Source organism: Puntigrus tetrazona, chromosome 4 (genome assembly GCF_018831695.1).
Source record: "Puntigrus tetrazona isolate hp1 chromosome 4, ASM1883169v1, whole genome shotgun sequence".
Classification (NCBI taxonomy): Eukaryota; Metazoa; Chordata; class Actinopteri; order Cypriniformes; family Cyprinidae; genus Puntigrus; species Puntigrus tetrazona.
The window spans coordinates 13,102,079-13,122,245 of NC_056702.1; the positions used below are offsets into that span (position 1 = coordinate 13,102,079).

The 20,167-nt window shown below is 40.7% G+C and overlaps 1 protein-coding gene across 1 annotated transcript in view; it reads right to left on the reverse strand.

Annotated features, from left to right (window-relative positions):
• Window positions 1–236: 236 nt before the first annotated feature.
• Window positions 237–20,167, reverse strand: part of taf3 (TAF3 RNA polymerase II, TATA box binding protein (TBP)-associated facto) — a 42,594-nt gene continuing 22,663 nt past the window's right edge. Inside the window, 7 exon segments of the mRNA XM_043237675.1 lie at window positions 237–830; window positions 1,528–1,634; window positions 2,635–2,773; window positions 2,775–2,792; window positions 2,794–2,883; window positions 4,780–4,859; window positions 10,958–12,660. Of these exon segments, the coding sequence (XP_043093610.1) occupies window positions 716–830; window positions 1,528–1,634; window positions 2,635–2,773; window positions 2,775–2,792; window positions 2,794–2,883; window positions 4,780–4,859; window positions 10,958–12,660 (2,252 nt within the window). The 3' untranslated portion in view covers window positions 237–715.

Here is a 20,167-nt window from a genome sequence, read left to right on the forward strand (position 1 = left end):
TTCAATATATATATATATATATATATATATATATATATATATATATATATATATATATATATATATATATATATATATATATATATATGTATGTATAAGTTAGCTAAAATTATTACATTAATTTATAATTTTAGCTTGTGAAAATTGTGCATTCACAATCAGTAATATTATTATTATTATAATTTTTTAATCTGAGTCGGTAGTCTATCTAAACAAACGACAAGACAACAAAACAATAAGATGTGAAAAAGCAACTTTTAATTAAATCCACAGTAAAATGAAACTGCACCTCCAGTCGAAATCAATCAGAAGAATGATATTAAAAGGCAGATTATAGTACAGAATGCTTTTTCTCATGGGCGAAGTAGATTTGATGAATCAGCACATACATGAAACAAGCTTTAATGAGGGCAAACCGAGAGGTCCATTTCAACACATCTACCGAACAATCATGAGCTCCATACAAAGATCATATAGACATACTATACGATTCTCCACATAAAAAAGTAACATATACACATTTGAAATTTTCATTTTTAAAAAATACATTATGATACCGGACACTGAGTTAAGTTAACCAAGTTAAAAAGAAGGGCTGGGTGAGGGAAAAAAAAAAAAAAAAAAAAAAAGAACAAATGAGAAAAAAAAAAAAAAGTTGGAAATGAATTAAGGCGAAAACAGATGAAGACGGAGACGAGAGAAAAAGAAATGTGGGTCAGTGCGCTTTGCATTTCCTTTTTTTTGTCTTCTTGTCTTTCTTCTTGCCAGCGCATTTCACACAGTACCACGACTGGTCCTCCGGAGGGGCGGCTACGAGACCCACGCAGGGCCTGAAAGAGACAGAGACAGAGAGAGAGATGAGGCTCGCTTACGAGATAAACCCCCGACGATATCGATCGGTGTGACGGACCGCGCCGCTTGCGTGCCAGGTTTGCGTTTTTGATATAATTCGAAAAACGGATTGAAAATAAAATTCGAATCGGAGAAGGTGGCTTTTTTTTTATATATATATATATATATATATATATATATATATATATATAAAAATAATCGTTCGCCATCGAAACACTTCCTTTTATCTTGAAAGAGACAGAATTTGTTCTGGGCGCGTTTGCGTATTTTTGATCGTGCAAAAAAAAAAAAAAAAAAAAAAAAAAAAAAAGCGATTCCCAAAAGCTTTACGGCGATGCCAGGCAATCTAGGCTCGGTTTGGGGCTTCTTGATTGGCACTTCCTCTTCTTCACGGTGTTTTGAGGTGTGCGCGGCTCTCAGAATGACACGAAAGATTTTTATAGAAGACTGCTTTAATTGTGAATCACAAAACACGCTTCATTTTGGGACCGAAAAAAAAAGGAAGTTCGGTCTGATATTACTCTGAAAGGTCTTAGACATGACCGTATGACTTCACCTGAGGTCAAACCTGAGACAGCTTCCTTATAGATATCATTTTAGTTCGGACTGCATATATATATATATATATATATATAGTGATTGTGTAATGTTAGAGAAAGTGAAAAAGATTTTTACCAGTGATACCAGTCGTCACACTCGTCGCATCCGATCATGGGACTGCCGTCATCAGGTTTATTACATCCTGGACAAATCCAGATCTGATTCCCCCACTCATCCCGAATCTGTGATGAACAAACACTTGATGAAAGTTAACACTTGCGGCGCCGGTCGAAAAGAGAAGTGAAAGCAAGTGCCGCACTGTTAAATATGTCGCATTTCATGTCGAGTCTGAGGTCCCACTGTGCCCATGCACGCGGCTTCCTGTTTTCTTAAAATCGTTTCCTGTTTCTGTTTGTCAGCTTTAAAATGTTATTTTTGACTTAAGAGCGCTTGAGAAAGCACATTGGAATTTTAGCTAGAAAAAAAAAAAAATCTTGAACAAAAATGTGTGCACATAAAATTTTAAATATATACTTAAATGCATATTAAATATGTTCTATATATATATTATATTATATTATTGACATTATTATTTTCGATGTCACTGATTACTCGATTATTAAAAGCATGCTTAAAAATGTATAAAAATGAGTCCTTTCAAAGCATTAATCATGATTATTTACATCCAAAGTTGAAGTTTGTTTACATATTTGTGTATATTGTGTATATATGTATTATGCATATATAAATACAAACATGCATGTGCAAATACGTTGTTTATATATTTTATATTTAATCTAAAAATAAGAATACAAATATACAAATATATAAACATATATAAATGTGAATATATATATATATATATATATATATATAAAATGATACACTGTAAACATACATGCATTATGTAAACCAAAAAAGCGCTACGAAAAACGTCTACAAATGTCCAAAACTACCTGAAAACAATTCAGTGCGTAACATTTCAAACGTTTTTTTGTCAAAGTGACTTAAAGCCCATTAAGTGTTCTATATTTATATATACATACCATGCATAATATAATGTAGATTTGCTTTATTTCAACTAAATTGTAACTACATTGAGTTTCTAACAATAAATTGATGTAAATATTAAATACATGAAATGATCATGTTTAATACTTAACGTTGCAATAAAAGCAGTTTGTGTATTTGTAATATTATCATTTCTGTGTGTGTGTGTGTGTGTGTGTGTGTGAGACTCACCACGTATGCACTGACGGTCTCTGTGACGACGCTGCATCCCCGTGCTTTGGCCTGGCTGGGCGGAGGCTGGATGGGGCGGCTGGGGGTGGAGGGGCAGGACGGGCGGAGGCGGGGTGGAGGTGCGACGGAGCCGGGCGGGAGGGGGTGGGGCGGGAGGGGCGCATCCGCGCCGCTGGACTGGGCCTGGCCACCGGAGTCCGTGGGGGTGGAGGGGTGGGCTCCGAATCCGGGACCACCTTACTGATCACACTGGTGAGGAACGAGAGAAAAAGAGGGAGAAAGGACGCTTACACGCTGTATAAATCTACAGTAACACTTTAGAATAGGCAGCACTTATTCACTATTAATTTTCAGTTTGTTAATCGTTAGCGCGGTAGTTGTTAAGTTTAGGTACTGGGTAGGATTAGGGATGTAGAATGAGGCTTTAATTCATTTATTTACAAATGCCTAACATTCAAGTAATATGCATGCTAATAAGCAACTAGTTAAGAGACGTCACCCAATTTACTTTACCGCAAGGTCTAATTCGATGACTTTTGCCTCAAATATAATATGCTTCATATGCTGCTTATTAATAGTTAATAGTATATAAGGTAGTTGTTAAGATTAGACATGGGATAGAACGAGGTCGTTTTTTGGTAGTAACGCACTAGTTATTTCTTAAAAAAAAAAAATTTTTGTAATACAAAAAGGCTTATATCATTATAAATGAGCTTTTCCTGTCTACCAATTAGTTCAATATAATTCGTATTTTAGACGATTTTGAAGAAATAAGCAAAAAAAACATGAATACGTAAGTATTTCCATGTATTGTTTACAAAAAAAAAAACGTTTAAAAGAATACGAGCAATTGATCTGTTTCTTTATACTTCGTTTGATACTGGAAACCGTTCTTATACGCTGTTGCTTTTACCAATATACTGAGGATCCATAATAATTATACCAATAGCCAATAGAGGAGCACTGTTTGTGTTTTAAACGCTGCCGGACAAACTGATTAAACCCTGCTGCCGCCGCCGCCGAGTAACGGGTTGATTGACAGGCTGGGAGAGAGTGGACAGCGGCGCTTGCTGTGGTACTGACCCTGAGAAGGGCGTGTCAAACGGTCAGCTCCGGTTACACACACAGACACTCATTATTTATGCTTCATCTGACTGACACACACACACACACACACACCACAACCATGCACAGGGATCCCTCAGTCTCGGGGTAAAGATGGTGTGGGGTATGCCCTGTCCAGGATGTGACCCCGCAACCTTTCAGAGATCAAAGGTCACCTGTGCCAATGTTTCCACGTGCATCAAAGGAGCATCTGTTGCATTCTCGCACTGTATCGATCGCCGTTTTTTTTTTTTTTTTTTACGTATAGCTGATACAAATACTCTTTTATCTTTTACATGCATCGCCGACACGCCGGGCATCCCTAATGCCTTTCAAGCTGAAATAGAAGTTAAACACGAGCGACATCTGAAGCCTCGCGCTTACGCGAACGAAACCAAACACAAGGACAGACACAAAAACACATTTTCCTCTTGAAAGCACCGCTGATTGTGTTTTTTTTCCACACGCTAGACTACAGGTGCGAGAAAAGAGCACAACACGGGCAACATCAGAGGCACAACACACACTCCCGGGCTTGAGAATAAAGGCCTTCCTGTACAAACAGACACACACACACAGACGTAAACACTAATGTTTCCTGTCCTGCATGCAGGTGGACCTGAAGAGGTGAGGAAGAAATTCAAAAGCGCAGACAAAACACTGCAGACGCTGTACTTTCTGAGTCTAAATCACACCGGCCTTTAAAGCGACACATCAGTCACATGTAGACGTTCAGGAATCAGTAATCGCCTTACCTGTAGCGCTGTGTGTGTGTGTGTGTGTGTGTGTGAGAGAGGGGGTTAAGTGGTGTGAACACTGGCGCTATTGATAGGAGTGTGCAGGAGGGGGCCATGATGTGGGGGTGTGTGTGTGTGTGTGTGTTTGCCCCCCTCAAAGACCTCATGGGCCGTCTGGGACTGGTCACAAGACCCAAAGCCTGAAACTCACACCTGTACACAGACTCAGAGACTCTGACCACACAGAGAGCTGCTTGATACTCTCAACCCTTCGAGTGTGTATGTGTGTGTGTGAAGTACTTACATCTTGTCTTGTCCGGCGCCCACTCTGAGGGTCAGTCGGGGTATGACGGGAGACGGTGGGACAGCGGGAAGAATATCAGCCTAAGCGGAGAGAAATAATCGTTGGAAATATAAATTCGAGGCAAGTCGTCGTTGAATTATTACGCTTTGGGGTAGGCCCAAAATATTACTACGTATCATTCGACATCGATATTTATTTGAATATTTACTGCACGCCAATAACAGGCAAAAGAAACGCAGATCAATCTTTGAACTGAAAGACAGATTTGATTTTTTTTTTCCCCCAAATTATTATTTTTTAAATTCCGTATTGTGATTGAATACAAAATGATCAGAAAGATGCCACTAAATAAAATGTATTATTTGTAAATTGTTGACAAACTAAAATATAATCAACATTAATTCTAAAAAAAGATATATCGATTTATCACCCAGCCGTATTTAAGGTTTCTTCGATGTTGTAGTCTGTTAAATAGAGATTTACTGATGTTATACAAATGAGCAATAATTAATAACCAATATACCAGTCAATGAAATTATTCTATTCCCCCCCAATGAAAGCCATGCTGAAATCTGACACGCTTCTTAAAATCAAGCAAGAAAACAAAGCACTTGAAAAAAAAAATAGAACAATAAAAAAATGAATCAATATGAAAATGAGCTGTGATATCATATGGGATTTAAAATAAACTACAATAAAATAAAAATGCAAAAACCTAAATTTCAAAAGACTGGCCTGATAGAGACTATAACTATCTTTAATTCTATACGTTACAGTTTATAAGCCTTGGTCACTCCTCTAAGGATTTAATTCTGTTTTAACCAGATATGAATTTATTATAAAAGATTATAGAAATGACAATTGCTTTTTCAAGCTACAGTACAGAAAAATTCAGGTAGTAACACCAGAATTTTGACAATGGAAGACTTATTCACTATTTACTATGACTTCTCTCTTAATAAATTCCTAATTTGCTGCTTATTAATAGTTAGTAAGGTAGTTGTTAAGGTTAGGATTAGGGATGCGGAATAAGGTCGTGTAGAATAAGACATTAATATATGCTTAATTACTATAATAAATGGCTAATATATACGCATGCTAATAAGCAATCAGTTAGAGACCCTAAAATAAAGTGTTACAGAATTTTCAATGAATCCAAAGAATGTAAAGAAACATGGCATCTCGGCTGACCAAACAGGTTCAAATGTTGGTATACATGTTTTTCTTCACAGCTGCTAATACGGTTATCACCCTGTACACCATCGCGGGTTTTCAAAGGTCTGCCTGGGTCCAAAACTTGCAGAGATGACATAATTGTCCGATATTAAACTACAAATCACGCGCTAATGCGGACGAGGCCAAACGGCTTCACCTTAGACATTCACACTTAACACGGCGGACAGACAACACAGCGTCCAGCTAATCCAGTTTAGCTATCACCAGGGTCAGTCCCCCCGAAAAGCCCTTTATGTGCACACACCTCTGATGCTGGCAGTGGTCTATCCTGTCTGAGGCGGGGAGGAACGGAGAGAGGGGTACGAACAGACCCCAGAACAGAGATAAAAACAGCAGAATGGGATGATGAACAGAACAAAGCGCAGGAGAGATGGAGGAGATGATAGCGTTGGGACGGATAACGCGGCGCTGGCGGAGGAGACCGGTGTAGAGTGTGTCTCGGGGGTTTTTCCGAGGCTTAACGAGAGTGAGGTGCTCTTTGTGCGTTTGTGTTGGGGAGAACCCCTGCCGCTGTGGCGCTTTTGTCCGCCCAGATCCCCCATAATGCCGCTGCACTAATTGTTTAACACAGAAACATGTCTTTTCTCTCTTTAATGTTTTTGTTTTTATTGTTGCGCCGCGCATTCATTACAGAACCTTTGTGGATTTGGAGACTCCTCCCTGTGTCTCGCTCACTCTGTCTGCCGCCCCATCCTCTCGCTTTCTCTCTGTTTTTTGCATCCTTTCTTCTATGGAAAGAGGGGAACGTAAGTATCAGCAGAATTGAGAGGATGGCTGGCAGGTTGCATCATTTGGAGAGAATAGGAGCGTGAGAAGCCGTGTTAGCCGCTGCATTAGCATATATGCATGAACAAACCTGGCGAGTGGCGCCAAAAAAACAAAAAAATGTCTGGAGGTATGCCTGCGCTCGCAATTCTCCTTCTCCGATTCGCTTTCAGATCCGATCGTCCCAAACGGATGGCTTTTATGAAGCATTATAACCATGACTATCACACGTCTCTTCTAGCGATACGTGCTTGGGAAAGCACCCCGATTGCTCCTATATACGGGTTACACTATACTGGGGCTATAACAAGGGCTGCAACTCTAAACTGCCATAAAAGATTTATCAGCAGTTTGTACTTCAGTTGATTAGAGGAGCTCTTGAGTTAACGCTGGACTCGGCACAATGAATTTTAGACTGCCGTGTTAATCTATGGAAAACTCCTCGGAGAGAAACTTGTTTCACCTGGTACTGGTGTTTTTTGCTCGGCTATCCAACAGTGCCGCTGCTTAATCTGCTGCGCCGCGGCAAAATAAATTATATTTTCTCTGAGATGTGACTTTGCGGCCTGAATTGAATGTGATGAAATGAAGAGTTGGTAGCACAAAATAATACAAAGACAATAAACAGATTCCAAAAAATTGGTTTTGCTTCAGGACCCAGATTTTACTTAAATGGTGACCCAATGCAGAACAGTTTACTGTTAGGGACATACCAGTAAAATTGGTACGTGGTCAGAAAACCGTCATTTGCAGTCGTCTTTAAGCAATGCGGCTTAAAAAAACAAGCATTTTTAAGCTGCTGAAATGCAAACTGCAGTTTATAGGCCTTGAACAGTTAAATACACGCATGTACGTCTCAAAATTCCCGTCTTTTGAAAGTACTGTAACTTTATATCAGCAGTTTAAACTAATATGGTTTAAAACGCGCGATAATCATGACAATCGGATGTTTTTAGCAGATGCAAGCTGTAAAAGCGGAGTTCTATTCTCGGAAAAGGGGGTTGGGAGTAGCAGCTCATTTGCATTTAAAAAGACAGGCACGAAAATCAGTTGTTTTAGTAAGTTATATTAAGAAGCATTAATATAAAACTAAAAAAATGTCTTGTATGTAGCGCAGTAAATAATTTAGCAGCGTGACCTGCAGTAAGTAGCTACAAAGCACTGCAAAGGACAATGTCGATTTGAGGTTTTTAATAGTCATTAAAGTTTAAAATGCAAATAACTTGAGATTGCGATATCTCCCGTTCGAAAGGGAGACACCTGTGTTTTTTAACCACAGTCGGGCAACGGGGGAACAGCCGTCCAACACACAAGCGAGTACAGACCTTTCAACCTCCCTAAGGAAGGAGCTAAGGCCATGTGTCTTGACGATAAGGCCCGTGCTCGTGTGTGTGCGCGTCTGTAAGAGCAAAAGTGTGTGCACACACTCAGGGTGACCCACAATAGCAGGACGAGATAGTACTATCTGCTTATGTTAATTAGTCTTTAAGTGGTTGAGGAGGTGGCAGCAATGTCTTTCTCCCTAAAAGTGCCCCGTCCTACTTAACCTACTCCTATCACGATTAGGCCCAGCTCATTCAAACAGGCACTGCACGTGCACCCAACATAAATGGCTGCGGGATCGCGGAAATTGATTAATCAGCTTCTAAATGGATGTAAAGCGCTGTAGCTAGCGTGACCTGGAGACCAGCGTCGCTCTTTAAAAACGTTATGAGCTAAAGAACCGATAACGAAAAAGTGAAAAAGGAACTCTCGAAATTTTACAAGAGCGTAATACCATAAAGCACAATACAATTAAATATGATACAATGGTTCTTTTTTGTGCCGTTTAAGTAACGAGTTCGTGTTCAGTAGGGGCGGAGATTAGACGGCGTGAGGAGACTCTAAGGTTGAAGGAAGGAACCTGAATCCAAATCCCAAATCCCACGCAATGCAAATGAAAAATAATCAGTGGTAAATTCAATGCGCATGTTCGTCTTTTACCTGCACTATTCATACTAATGACCCTGATGTCTGCAGTTTGCAAATATTTCTTGTAGTTACAACATTCACGTCGTTCCTGGAATTTTTCAGAAGCACAGAGTATATCTTGGCCATCACGAAATACTCAACATTAAGATTTCCGCTTGAGACGGTGTACTGCACTGGACAAACCCTGTTTGTCAGAAGTAGCACAAACATGTGGATTATGTCAAAAATAGATAGGGGCCACTGTTGATGACTCATCGCGCCACATCCAGTTTAGCCAAACGTCACTGATTATAATGGTTTCTATTCACTTTTTGAGTCACATCACTCATGTTTGGTGTAGCAACCTGTTGTAAGGCTTACAAGACTGAAAAAAATCTGTGTAATTACTGACTGGTTATTGTGTAACAATAATGTATCATCTGAAATAATATAACTTTGCCTTTATATACAAATAGGATGGGTGATAAAGAATTACATAAGTGAAATTAATTTCACTAAACGCCACTTTTAGTGGCAAATTTGTAGTAAATCATAATAAGAGAATCCAGAAATAAAATCAGTGTGTTTTGTACACATTATGTAATGTAACTGAATATCACGTTTCAATTAATGACATGACGGTGGTTGCAAAAAACTATTTGTTTTGACTTCAACTATTTGCCACTTGTTTTCAAGCGAGCAACTAAAAGATCAACTAAAGACTGAAGACCCATTGTGAGAAAAAAAATGGCATAATCTCTTTCTCTTCTTTCCATCTCTCTGTACACTGTATCGTTTGTTTCCACTTTTGTCCCCATCTCTTCTCTCTACCTCTCTCTCTCTCTCTTTTTTCCACCATCATTCTCTCTCAATTTCTGTAATTCCATGTTTGGTAGCAGTAGTTCGGAGGCAGTTCTCAGGAAACAGCACTGGATGTTGTGGTTAAGGTCCAGAGATAGCAGATTGCATTGTGGTCCCACAGCATTGGCATTGTAGCTGGATTTGTCCGGTTTTATGTAAACGCAATACTCTTTTCACCTGAACTAATACAACCAGTGGCGTAAAGCCCCTTACTGCTACCGACGGCATTTTTCTGCTAATCTCTACGGATTTAAGTCCCTTGCACACATACCTCAGGCCAACGACTGATAACCCCCCCGGCTCCCCACCCCCTCAGCTCTCTCCCTCTCTCTTTTTCCTCTTTCCTCTCACTCTCTTGTCTCTTTTTCTTTTCTCCTGGATGGCAGCAAAGCAGCCTTGCAAAAAATTAAAGTGATGGAAAGATTTAAGCAGGTGGAGAACGAGAGAAATCACTTTCTCAATCCCATCTCCCAGTGGCAGCAGGAGACGGAGAAAAAGATGGAGAGAAAAAGAGAGTGCGGGGGTCAGGGATTCAGGTAACGAAAGAAAAAGAGACAGAAAGCAGGAAAAATGGAATTCCGCAGCAGCCCAAATCAATTCAAGCTGCTCTGATGTGGTGTACATACATTATCACTGTCATTGGACGGTGAAAAGCGATTGGAGGATGAGTTTGATAAAGAAGAACTAACACACTCTTTCGCTCAAGCTCTTTTGCAGACACACATACGTATACACGCTGCAAAATGGGGTATGAATTGGGTAAACAGAGGCTTTGAGGTGTATTATCCCTTGTTTGATTTGCACACAGATTGATAGTGTATGTATGTGTGTGTGTGTCTGCGTGTGTGTGTGTGTGTGTCTGCGTGTGTGTGTGGGGCTCCATGCAAGGAGCAGGATTCCAGGGACAAATCGACCGGAAAAGACGGAAATGTAAATGCAGCTCAGCGATCTACCTCTGATTTCAAAGTACACACACAAAGACAGAAAGATATACACATACACACACACTGAGCTAGTAACGGGGCCAGCTAGTAAATCTATCTGTGCGGCTCTCTTGTGTATTGCATTATTGATGCTCCTCCTGATATTCATATTGAATTCATGTGGAAGTTTTATGAATGGCCTATGTAGTTGGCATTCAGTGATGAGTACATCGTGCAGTAGCATTTGAATGCAACATGAAGCTGCGTACTTGTTCACCTTGTTGTCTCTGCGTATTGCGCTTCACTCAGAAATATGAGGTTAGGGATGTAAAATGGCTGTGGAGATCATTTCACGTTGTGTTTAACTAGTTTTAACTACTTTAGAGTAGCTATAGGTATAAGCAGTGAAAACAGTGAACTTTGTCAGTGCAATAGTGTCTTACCAATAAACTTGATTTTTCAAGTTTTGGCTTGTCTTTCTCCTTTTCCTTTGTCTTTTCTTTCTTCTCTTTGTCTTTCTTCTTCTCCTCTTTATCTCGCTCCTTCTCCCTCGCACGTTCCTTCTCCCTTTCCTTTTCCCGTTCCTTCTCTCTGTCTTTCTCCTTTTCTTTTTTCTTCTTCTTCTCTTTCTTGTCCTTCTTCTTGTCCTTGTCTTTGCCCTTGGTATCCTTGGGGTGTGGGAATAATTTATCAGGGAGTATTGGTGGCAATGGGGGCAGCATAGATGGGACTCGTAGGCAGGTCTGGGGGCTAAAGAGTGGGCTGGTGGCGCAGACAGCAGCGGCGATGTCTTTGGTTCCTTGAGATATCCTCTTCTCTTCCTTGCCTCGCTCCTTGCCCTTGTCTCGTTTCTCTTTCTCTTTCTTGCTTTTCTCTTTATCTTTCTTCTTGTCCTTGTGCTTGTCCTTCTCTTTCTTCCCGCTAATGCCGTCTCTGCGCTCCTCACCTCCTAGCAATAGCTCTGGCCAGGGCATCTTGTTCTCCTCTACCTGCCCTCGCTCCTTTTCCCGCTTCTTTTCCTTGCTCTTGTCCTTATTCTTTCCTTTCTCTTTGCCCTTCTCCTTGAGTCGCTCCTTGTCTTTCTTCTTCAACTTGACCCTGATGTCCTTCTTGAGTTTTTTCTTCAGAAGGGTAGTGGTAGTAGGGTCTTTCCGTTCCTGGGGAGGTTTTAGGGGTGGAGGCGGTGTGGGAGGTGAGTCAGGTGGGGACGACAGGTAAGTGGGTTCTGGAGGGGAAAGACTTGGGGCCTGAATTGGCTTTTGAGCCTGATTGGCCTTTCGGATGACCTCGTCTATAGAGTCATCCATCGTCCAGCGATTGGGTGGGTTAAGATTTGGGGGAAGTGGTGGAAGGGGGTGTTTTATGGTAAGAGCTTGTGGAGGTTTGATGTGGCTTATTATATGTTTGGGTGCAGGTTTCGGAGGGTTTGGTCCCTCACTGTCTGAGTCTGAGTCGTAAGCAAAGGGGTCTGATGTGCCATCTCCATCCGCACAAGCCCGTGCAATCACAGCAGCAATAGAGTTCTCAATATCCTCTTCTCCTGTATCCTGTCCTCTGAACAGGCCATCACGAGAACAATCATCTGCAGGTGGTCCAGGCCAACCACGTCCAGCTGCACCCAAAAGGACAGGGTTTGGCCTTGGGCTGCGGGGGCTTTTGGGCCTACCGGGTGACCTTTTTCCTGCCTTCTGATTGGTCTTGGGTGGGGTCAACATAAGTGGTCGCCCCAATACACCAGTGGGTGCAGATCCAGCACCTCTTTTGGGAGATTTGTTCTTCTGTCGTGCAGGAGAGGGTGATGGCAATTTTGGCTTGTGGCCAGGTGTAGGAGGTGCCAAAGGAGGTCGGGGTAATTCGGGGGAAAGGGGAGGGGAGGGAGAATGTGGCATGTGTTGAGAGTTGAGGGAACTGAGAGGTTCCCGTGGCTCGTAACTCCATTCGGGGCTGACGCCGGGTTTGCTGCTCAGACGGGGTCTCTTGGCAGCAGGTAATAGACCCTCAGGCCTGGGACTCTCTCCGCCATGACGACTAAGCCAGTTTTCATCGTTCTCCTCTTCCTCAACGTCCTCTTCCTCACCCAGGGAGACCTGCATGGCTTCGGCAGATGTGCCCATATCGGCAGGAACCGGCTCCTCCTCTTCCTCATCTGCCAGAAGAAAACATACAAATATAAATCAAATGCAACCAGATTTTGCAAAAAAGCAAAAACAGAGAGTTGACATACAGGATCAGATGCAGCTATTCAAGCCAGACTGAAAAAACACTAATTACACACCCTCTTTTTTAAATAATACAGATAATAAGAACACAAGAGCAGAAAATAAAAAAGGCAATATTGACATATGAACAATATTAACAGAGAAGGAACATCTCAGGGTGGAATGGAGGGATATCAGAGCAACAGATCAAAATCATCCACACCTGATTACACAGCAGAACAACACAGCGAACAAGATCACACACACAAAATCAGACCCACATACAAGTGCCCAAGCAATCTCTGGTTAAATCAAACTTTTTTTTTTTTAATGTCTCCAAGCACTCCAAATACATGCGCACACACAGTACACACTAGGGTGGCGTGATACCAGTTAACCAGTGGTAATCTGGCCACTGCGACTCTCCGCACCACAATGGATGACAGGAAGTGCAGGCAGGGCCCTCTGACACTCTCTATTATAAATAGTGTAATCTATATGGTAATATTGTTGTATTCTATAAGCGCAGAATGGGGATAAGATAACATTGTGACTTTAGGCTTTCTTCCGGCCGGTGGAATGGTAATAGTTATCAAAGGTTATTTGGGAATGACACGCCGGCTGCTCTCTGATTGGCTGGGGCCGGTTATTTATGATACGAATTATGATAAAGATGATGTCTCTTCTGCGTCGGTCGCTCTCCCTCTCCTCGGCCCTCTCGCACAATAAATTGCTATCGTTAATCACGGCAAGGCTTTGTGCCGGCGTGATTACCGCGCCAGCGCCGTAATAAGAATTTTTATTTAAAGGAAGAATATGGATTTGTCATCGCCTCCTCAGCATGAAGTAAAGTGACAGTATTTCACAACGCTGACATTTAATTTGTATGGAAAAAAAAGGAAAAGCAGCATGGGTGATATTTGCATTTTATGGCTCTATCCTCCATTTCCTTTCTTCCTGGAATAGAAGTACTCTCTCTTTTGCTTCATACAATTGGACGTTTCTATGAACAAGGTGCAAAAACGCAGACTGAAACTCTTAAAAATGAAGTCAATTTTTTTAATCCACCAAATGGTCAGCCTAAAGAGGTGCTTAACCTTCAGGAAATGTTCATCCACCTCATGAGGTCAAGCTAAGAAGTTTGAAATACATAAAAATGTACCACTAAGAATGGGTGACTCATTACATATTTGTTAATGATTTAGTTTTTTTTAGTATTTATATTAGTATTACACACATGCTATGCAGAAAGCGTCCAAACAATTATAACTGGCTGGGCTGTATACGATTTTTAAAACGATTTACTTTTTATTGTACGTCAAACATCTGTTAATGATAATTAATAATAAAACAGTCGTAGCTCTCAGTACACATGGCTTTTGTGCCTGTAGTGATTTAAAATAAAATAAACAACATCACGCAAGACCCGTGTATTACGAGCAAATCAGTGTGCGTTGAAACAAAGTGTTCATGGGAGGGATTGAAATGAGAGATATCTTCGAATGTGTGTGATCATTTTCAGACATCAGGCCTCTACTCGTCCGTCCAGCGGAGAAACAGCTCAGTTTTCACTTGCAACCAGTTTCTCTTTCATCTGATATCAAAAAAAAAAAAGAAAATTCACCCCCTCCTTCCCATTTCATTTGGCACTGCCGAAGAAAAGCACGGATTTGTACACTTGCACACATAAACACACGGCGCTTAATTGATTGTGTCACTTACAAATGCGAATAAGACTAAAGACAGGGAGTGATAACGGGAGAAAGCCACTGCGCCAAAAATGGTACATGGGAATGAAAACAAGCTTACACACACATTGTGAAGTAATTAAAATGGATAGATAAGAAAGAGAGTGAATGAGAAGCGAGAGAGAGAGCTGTCAATTTACTGGAGTCCAATGCCTGATGCAACTAACCAGCTTTCTCATACTGTTACACACAAATAGTTAGGTAAGTGTGTGTGTGTGTGTGTGTGTGTGTGTGTGTGTGTGTGTGTGCGTGGGGGTCATATCACTTTCATTAAAATCTCCCCCACCCATCCCTCTGTGGTACATTAAAAAGGAAAAGTTGGATTAAGGCCTACTGCAATTAAAAGCAGCTCGTTTATTGGGGGGCTCCAATCAATGGAGAGCGCGAGAAGCGGGCTAAACGAGAAGAGATAAGATGCGTTTAATGTTCCAATTCCGCACAGCCTCTGCGCGGGACAATTACTAACATCTGAGAATGTCCTGTGTGCATGTACCAAAAAAAAAATCAACCTGTAGGAGTGTTTAATAAAAGGCGGCATCTGCAACATATAAAGATTCCCTGTGCATCTTATACTGGTTTAACTGCAATTTAATTACATCTTAATTAGAAATAACAACAACAATAATGATAAATAACAAAGCAATAGTATTTTTTCCTGTTTAATTAAGATGTAATAACTGCACTTCCTGTTTGTATTTTACATTTTTAACATGATAAAGACCTTTAAAGGACCCTTACCGACTGACTGCAAACTGTTCAAGCCATTTCATTTTTTACCTGCTGATGAGAAAGTTCTATTTTTTGTAAAATTAATTCATTTTTAACTTAGACTGGATTGTGAATGCGGTTCCATCGTAAGCGCGCACAAGCATTTTCCTTCAAGCTGAAGGAACATTTGTACACTATTATCAATCTAAACGGATAAATGGCGACATATAATTATTCATACACATGTATAAACAGATGTCCAATAATTCAGCTTAGTAAGCGATTTGCTACATTGTCTAAATGATGTGAAAATTATTTCTAATTCGAAACGTACGCTTAAATCAAGTTTCAACAAACGTATCTATTAGTTTAGTGTAAAATGTACTACTTTATTTAACATTACAGATTGGAGTATTCTGATTTACAAAAATAAGGATTTTTTCTTTAATCTTACCGTTTTTATTTTTCTTCGTGTTACTGCTGTTCTTAGTTATTTTACAGTAAAGCACACCGGTCAGCTCTGGCTCTATATACAGTGTTACATAAAACTGCCATTGCCGTAAATAAGGCAAAACGGTACAGATTTATAACACCAGCCGCTGTATTATTTATCGACTAAGCTTTCTCGATCATGGCATCTGTAATCAACCTTAAACACGAAGCACGAGAAGAACATGAGAAACGGTCTGAAATAAATGGGAAGCGGAGTTTGCCGTGACTTTGACCTTGTCTGCAGTATCTATCTTAAACACGCACAAATGTAGCAGGGCCCTCTCTGTCCTGCAGCGTCTCCTTGCTCTCGCGACCTTCACGTCCGGCAGGGGAAACTTCTGCGCGCTTCCGGCTGTAAGTTATTCAAGAATAAGCTTTGAATAATTGTCCCGCAATATGAGTCTCTCTGATTAATTGCCTGAGATAAGAGCAGCTTCTCTCTCGTTCTGTGGCTCCGGCGCTCACTGCGGGGCCCTGCCGAGTCCCCTAATCACAACACACGCCGTTTATCTGAGAGTGTGGAGATCCAGCTTCGCCTGGGTTAACATGCAAGAGTAGACGCAAGCTTGAGCGAAATATTAAAGCAAGTACATTAATAGCGCGTATCAAAGTGTACATGAATCTAATCTAGTAAAATGATTCATTTGGTACAAAAGGCAGCCATATAATAATCACCTCCATATAACGTATTTTCCTTTAATATACAAAATCTGATTTGCTATGTAAATAAATAAGTCTATAAAACAATAATAATAATATAGCATTTCTTTTTATGCATGGAATTATATTGAGTAATTTTATTTCCTAAGTGAATCCTAAATGCAATATAATTATACAATTATAATATTTATATTTATTTATATTTATATATATTTATACACTATTTATACACTATATATACTACATTAAAATGTACATATTATATATTATGACAATTAATATATTAAATAATTTTGTGGTAAGGTGTATTCTTGTATAATCCTTAACTTTCTCATTAGATTTTTTATTCATTTTACTTGGTTATTTATGACACAAAAAGGGCTCAAAACTGTCAATTTCTAATCTTTCCGAAACATATAATAGACTTATACATCTGTGAACAACAATACAGTCAAAAGTAACTTGACTGGTGTGTTGCCCTTTAAATAAAAAAAACGTAAAAATACTTGCTACGATGTAAATAATACTGCATAACTTTTATAAGAAGTTTATATACCGTTGGTGGTCTCACCTAGCGTTTAAACTACAAATAAAACTTTAAATTCAGAGTAACAGCCAAATGTCACAAAACAGGAAATGCATGCGACGATAAACGCAGCGAAAACGTATTTACACATCAAAATTTTTCCTTGATGCTGGTTTGCCTAAAAACAGAGAACGGCGGGGCGAAAAAAACCCCATACAAAACCGGCGTGCGGAAAGAGACAGAAATACAAAAGTTTACTGATAAACACACAGGGCCTTTGTGGTGTCAGAATGTAACTATCTTCAATAAGAAACCCGCATTCTCTTTCCTTTCATGGTCGCGCGAGCGTGTTGAGGTAGAAAGGTAAAGCGAAAAGAGTAAGACAGTGGTGAGCACTTAACACTCGGCTAATAGCAAATCTTCTTTCTCCAGTAATTTAGTGCCATGCCTACAGGGCTCAGAGCCTTTGAAGTGGCAGGAAATGTCAAATCAATTATTGCTTTCCTATAAGAAAAGAGCGTTTTATTGGGCTTTCATGCCAATAGTGTACGTTGCGTGATTTGAGTTTGGGAGAGAAAAAAAGAAAAAGAAAAAAAGGTTCATTTGGAATTAATTTACACACTTCGACAGGAGTCCATCAATGACGCCTGATTAAAGTGAAGTGCTTGATTTGGACGTTTCTTTTCTCTGACTGCGCCCCGTCTCCGTGCCACAGACTTATTTGACAAAATAAGTCTTCCGATCGACGGTAAATATAGAGTAATTATATTTTGCACCTGCATGGACGAAGGTAGGGGCTGGAGGGTAGTGAATACTTTACACACACACACACACACACACACACACATATACACACACAGACTGTACATATATATACATATATAAAATTGGTCTGTCAATATTTAATGCACATGTCATAATCGTATTCGTACATAATTTGGCATCATATAACACTCCAACACTTAAACGTGAATCAGATACCACCTAAAAATAATTATCAGTATTGGCTGGAATTTTAATATCAGTGAATCTCAACTATTACTCTTTGCATTGACTGCGATTAACAATTAAAACAGGACACGTGAAAAAACACGAGTACGTACTGTTCTTTTTAATACTGGAGGAAAAACAAACAAGTGTCAATGATGCCTTGATTATTTTTACACTACAACGTAAGCCTCCTGTAAATACGGCAGTAACGCTTCTCACAATTTTTTTGTAATTCTTTCTAAATTGCACTAGTAAGTAGTCGCTAGCAAGTACTAAACCCATTTCTGAAGTATATACAGAAATTATTGCTTTAAACTTTTTGAACATTAGCAAAATTGCGAATTTGAATTTAACTGTAAACCCTCAAGACTGTCAACAACTCATCCGAGAGAGGACGAATACCAGCGAACGCCGCTTTTTTTTCTCCCGAACGGCGAAGCGCTATTTTGGAATATCGAGCGGCGTGACTACTAGGGAAATCAAACAACAGACACCTTTCGCTTTATTGTGGCGCGAGGTCTTTTGTCCGTCGTTGTGACTCGCTGTCTTTCACGGTCTTTCTTCTTTCGCGTTTTTTTTTTTCCCCTTTCAGGAGCGCGCTGGAGACAGACAGACTGGTGCGCCCACATGTTCTCAGCGCCATACGTGGAACTTCAGTTGAGTAACGCTAACCCTCCCCTCCCTCCCCCAGCCGGCGCGCAGATCAGGGGCCCTGATCGCCTTTGCGATTAGCAAACCGCAGAATTTCGCCGTTCCCCAAAACAAAGTGTTTTTAAGGCTTCTGTTTTCTCTAGCCCTGGCGCCACCAGGAGTACAGTAAACAATAAACACTGACGGATGAAGCCTGTCGCGCACACAACACACACAACACGCATGCACGCATGCGAGCACGTACACACACCGCGCGCGTAGGTGTTCGGGTTCGACGCGTGAACGCTGACTAATTTGAGTTGCATTGAGAGGCAGAGCGTGGAGGTATTGTGTCAGTGCCTGTTACGCTTCCCATAACCCTGTCGTCGGCATGAAAAACCCGAGACAGCGGCTGCACGACGCCGGGTCACCTGCCTTGAACCCGCCGGGGCGCGCGGAAAACTCGAAAAAAGCGAACGCCGAAAAAAGCGAAACCTGGTTTGGCCAGCGGCAACAACAAGAGCTCGATATTTCGGCCCCGTTGCATAAACGGGTCTCGGAGTTGCCATTATCGATGCATCAGGACGTTCGCTGGCAAGCCAACAGCGCTGAGGGGGAAGAAAAAAACCCCCGAAAAAAACAGGCCCGTTGAACACTTAACGGTGGACTTATGGCAAATTGACTTTTACTTCAAAGTGCTCCACAATTATGTCTTTCAGCAATTAGAGCGCTTGAAAAAACGGAACCCACTTGAGCCTTGCCAGTGAACCGGTGGAGGAATGCCCTCGAGCCGGCGGGGTGGGTTGGGTATTGTCCTGGGAGTCTGAGCGACTCAGACGCCTTGGCAAGAACGCACATCTGAAAGCAGCGCTGCACACACACCCATGTCAGAGAAGGGTCAAAAGCGGGGTTAAAAAGTACTTTCCCGCACACAGACTCGTGTGACATGCGCGATAAATGTTTTATACACGAGAAAACTATTAGGCCATCAAAGGGGAGATGGGGTGGGGGGGGCGTACGTAAAAATAAACCCCAAAAACTTTTGCAATCTTCCAGCGTTCGAATCGTTCCCAGGTTTAATACTCTAAAAAAACGTCGTCGGGTCTCCGTTCATCAGCGGTGCTGAAGTCAGGAAGCTTTCGCTCCTGTGTTTCGGTTTTAATGCTAATAACACGCCGCTATCTGAAGCAATTAGACTGCGTCCGATCCCTATCGGGGTCTGTGTGTTCCCAGCGCATCTAAAGAAAATGTTTGCGTTTGAAAAAGTCCATCACATAAACAGATAAGGAGCGGTACGGCGCAGCGTCTGGCTGAGTTGACTTTGTTCCTGTGCAGATCGGTAACGGCGACCTGCCGCTCGTTCTGATGAACTCCTCTCGCTGCCGCAGAACTTGTACACGTGTACGCATACGTTAGCGTTGCATAATTTGCGTGGATATTTTTTTAATAAATAAATAAAAATTAAAATCACATATTTTGACGGTAACAAAAATAGCACAGTTCACAAAAAAAGAAAATAAATTAATTATGGCTCTATATTACTAATAAGTATACCGAGTGCCTCTTTTTTTAAATCAAATAGTTAAATACCAAAAACGTTGCAAGTGCGTACACTGTAATAAAAAAAAATTTTAACTGCAAAATTACATTAAAAATTTATTATTTGTATAAAATAAACAACATATTTTGACTTTAAAATAA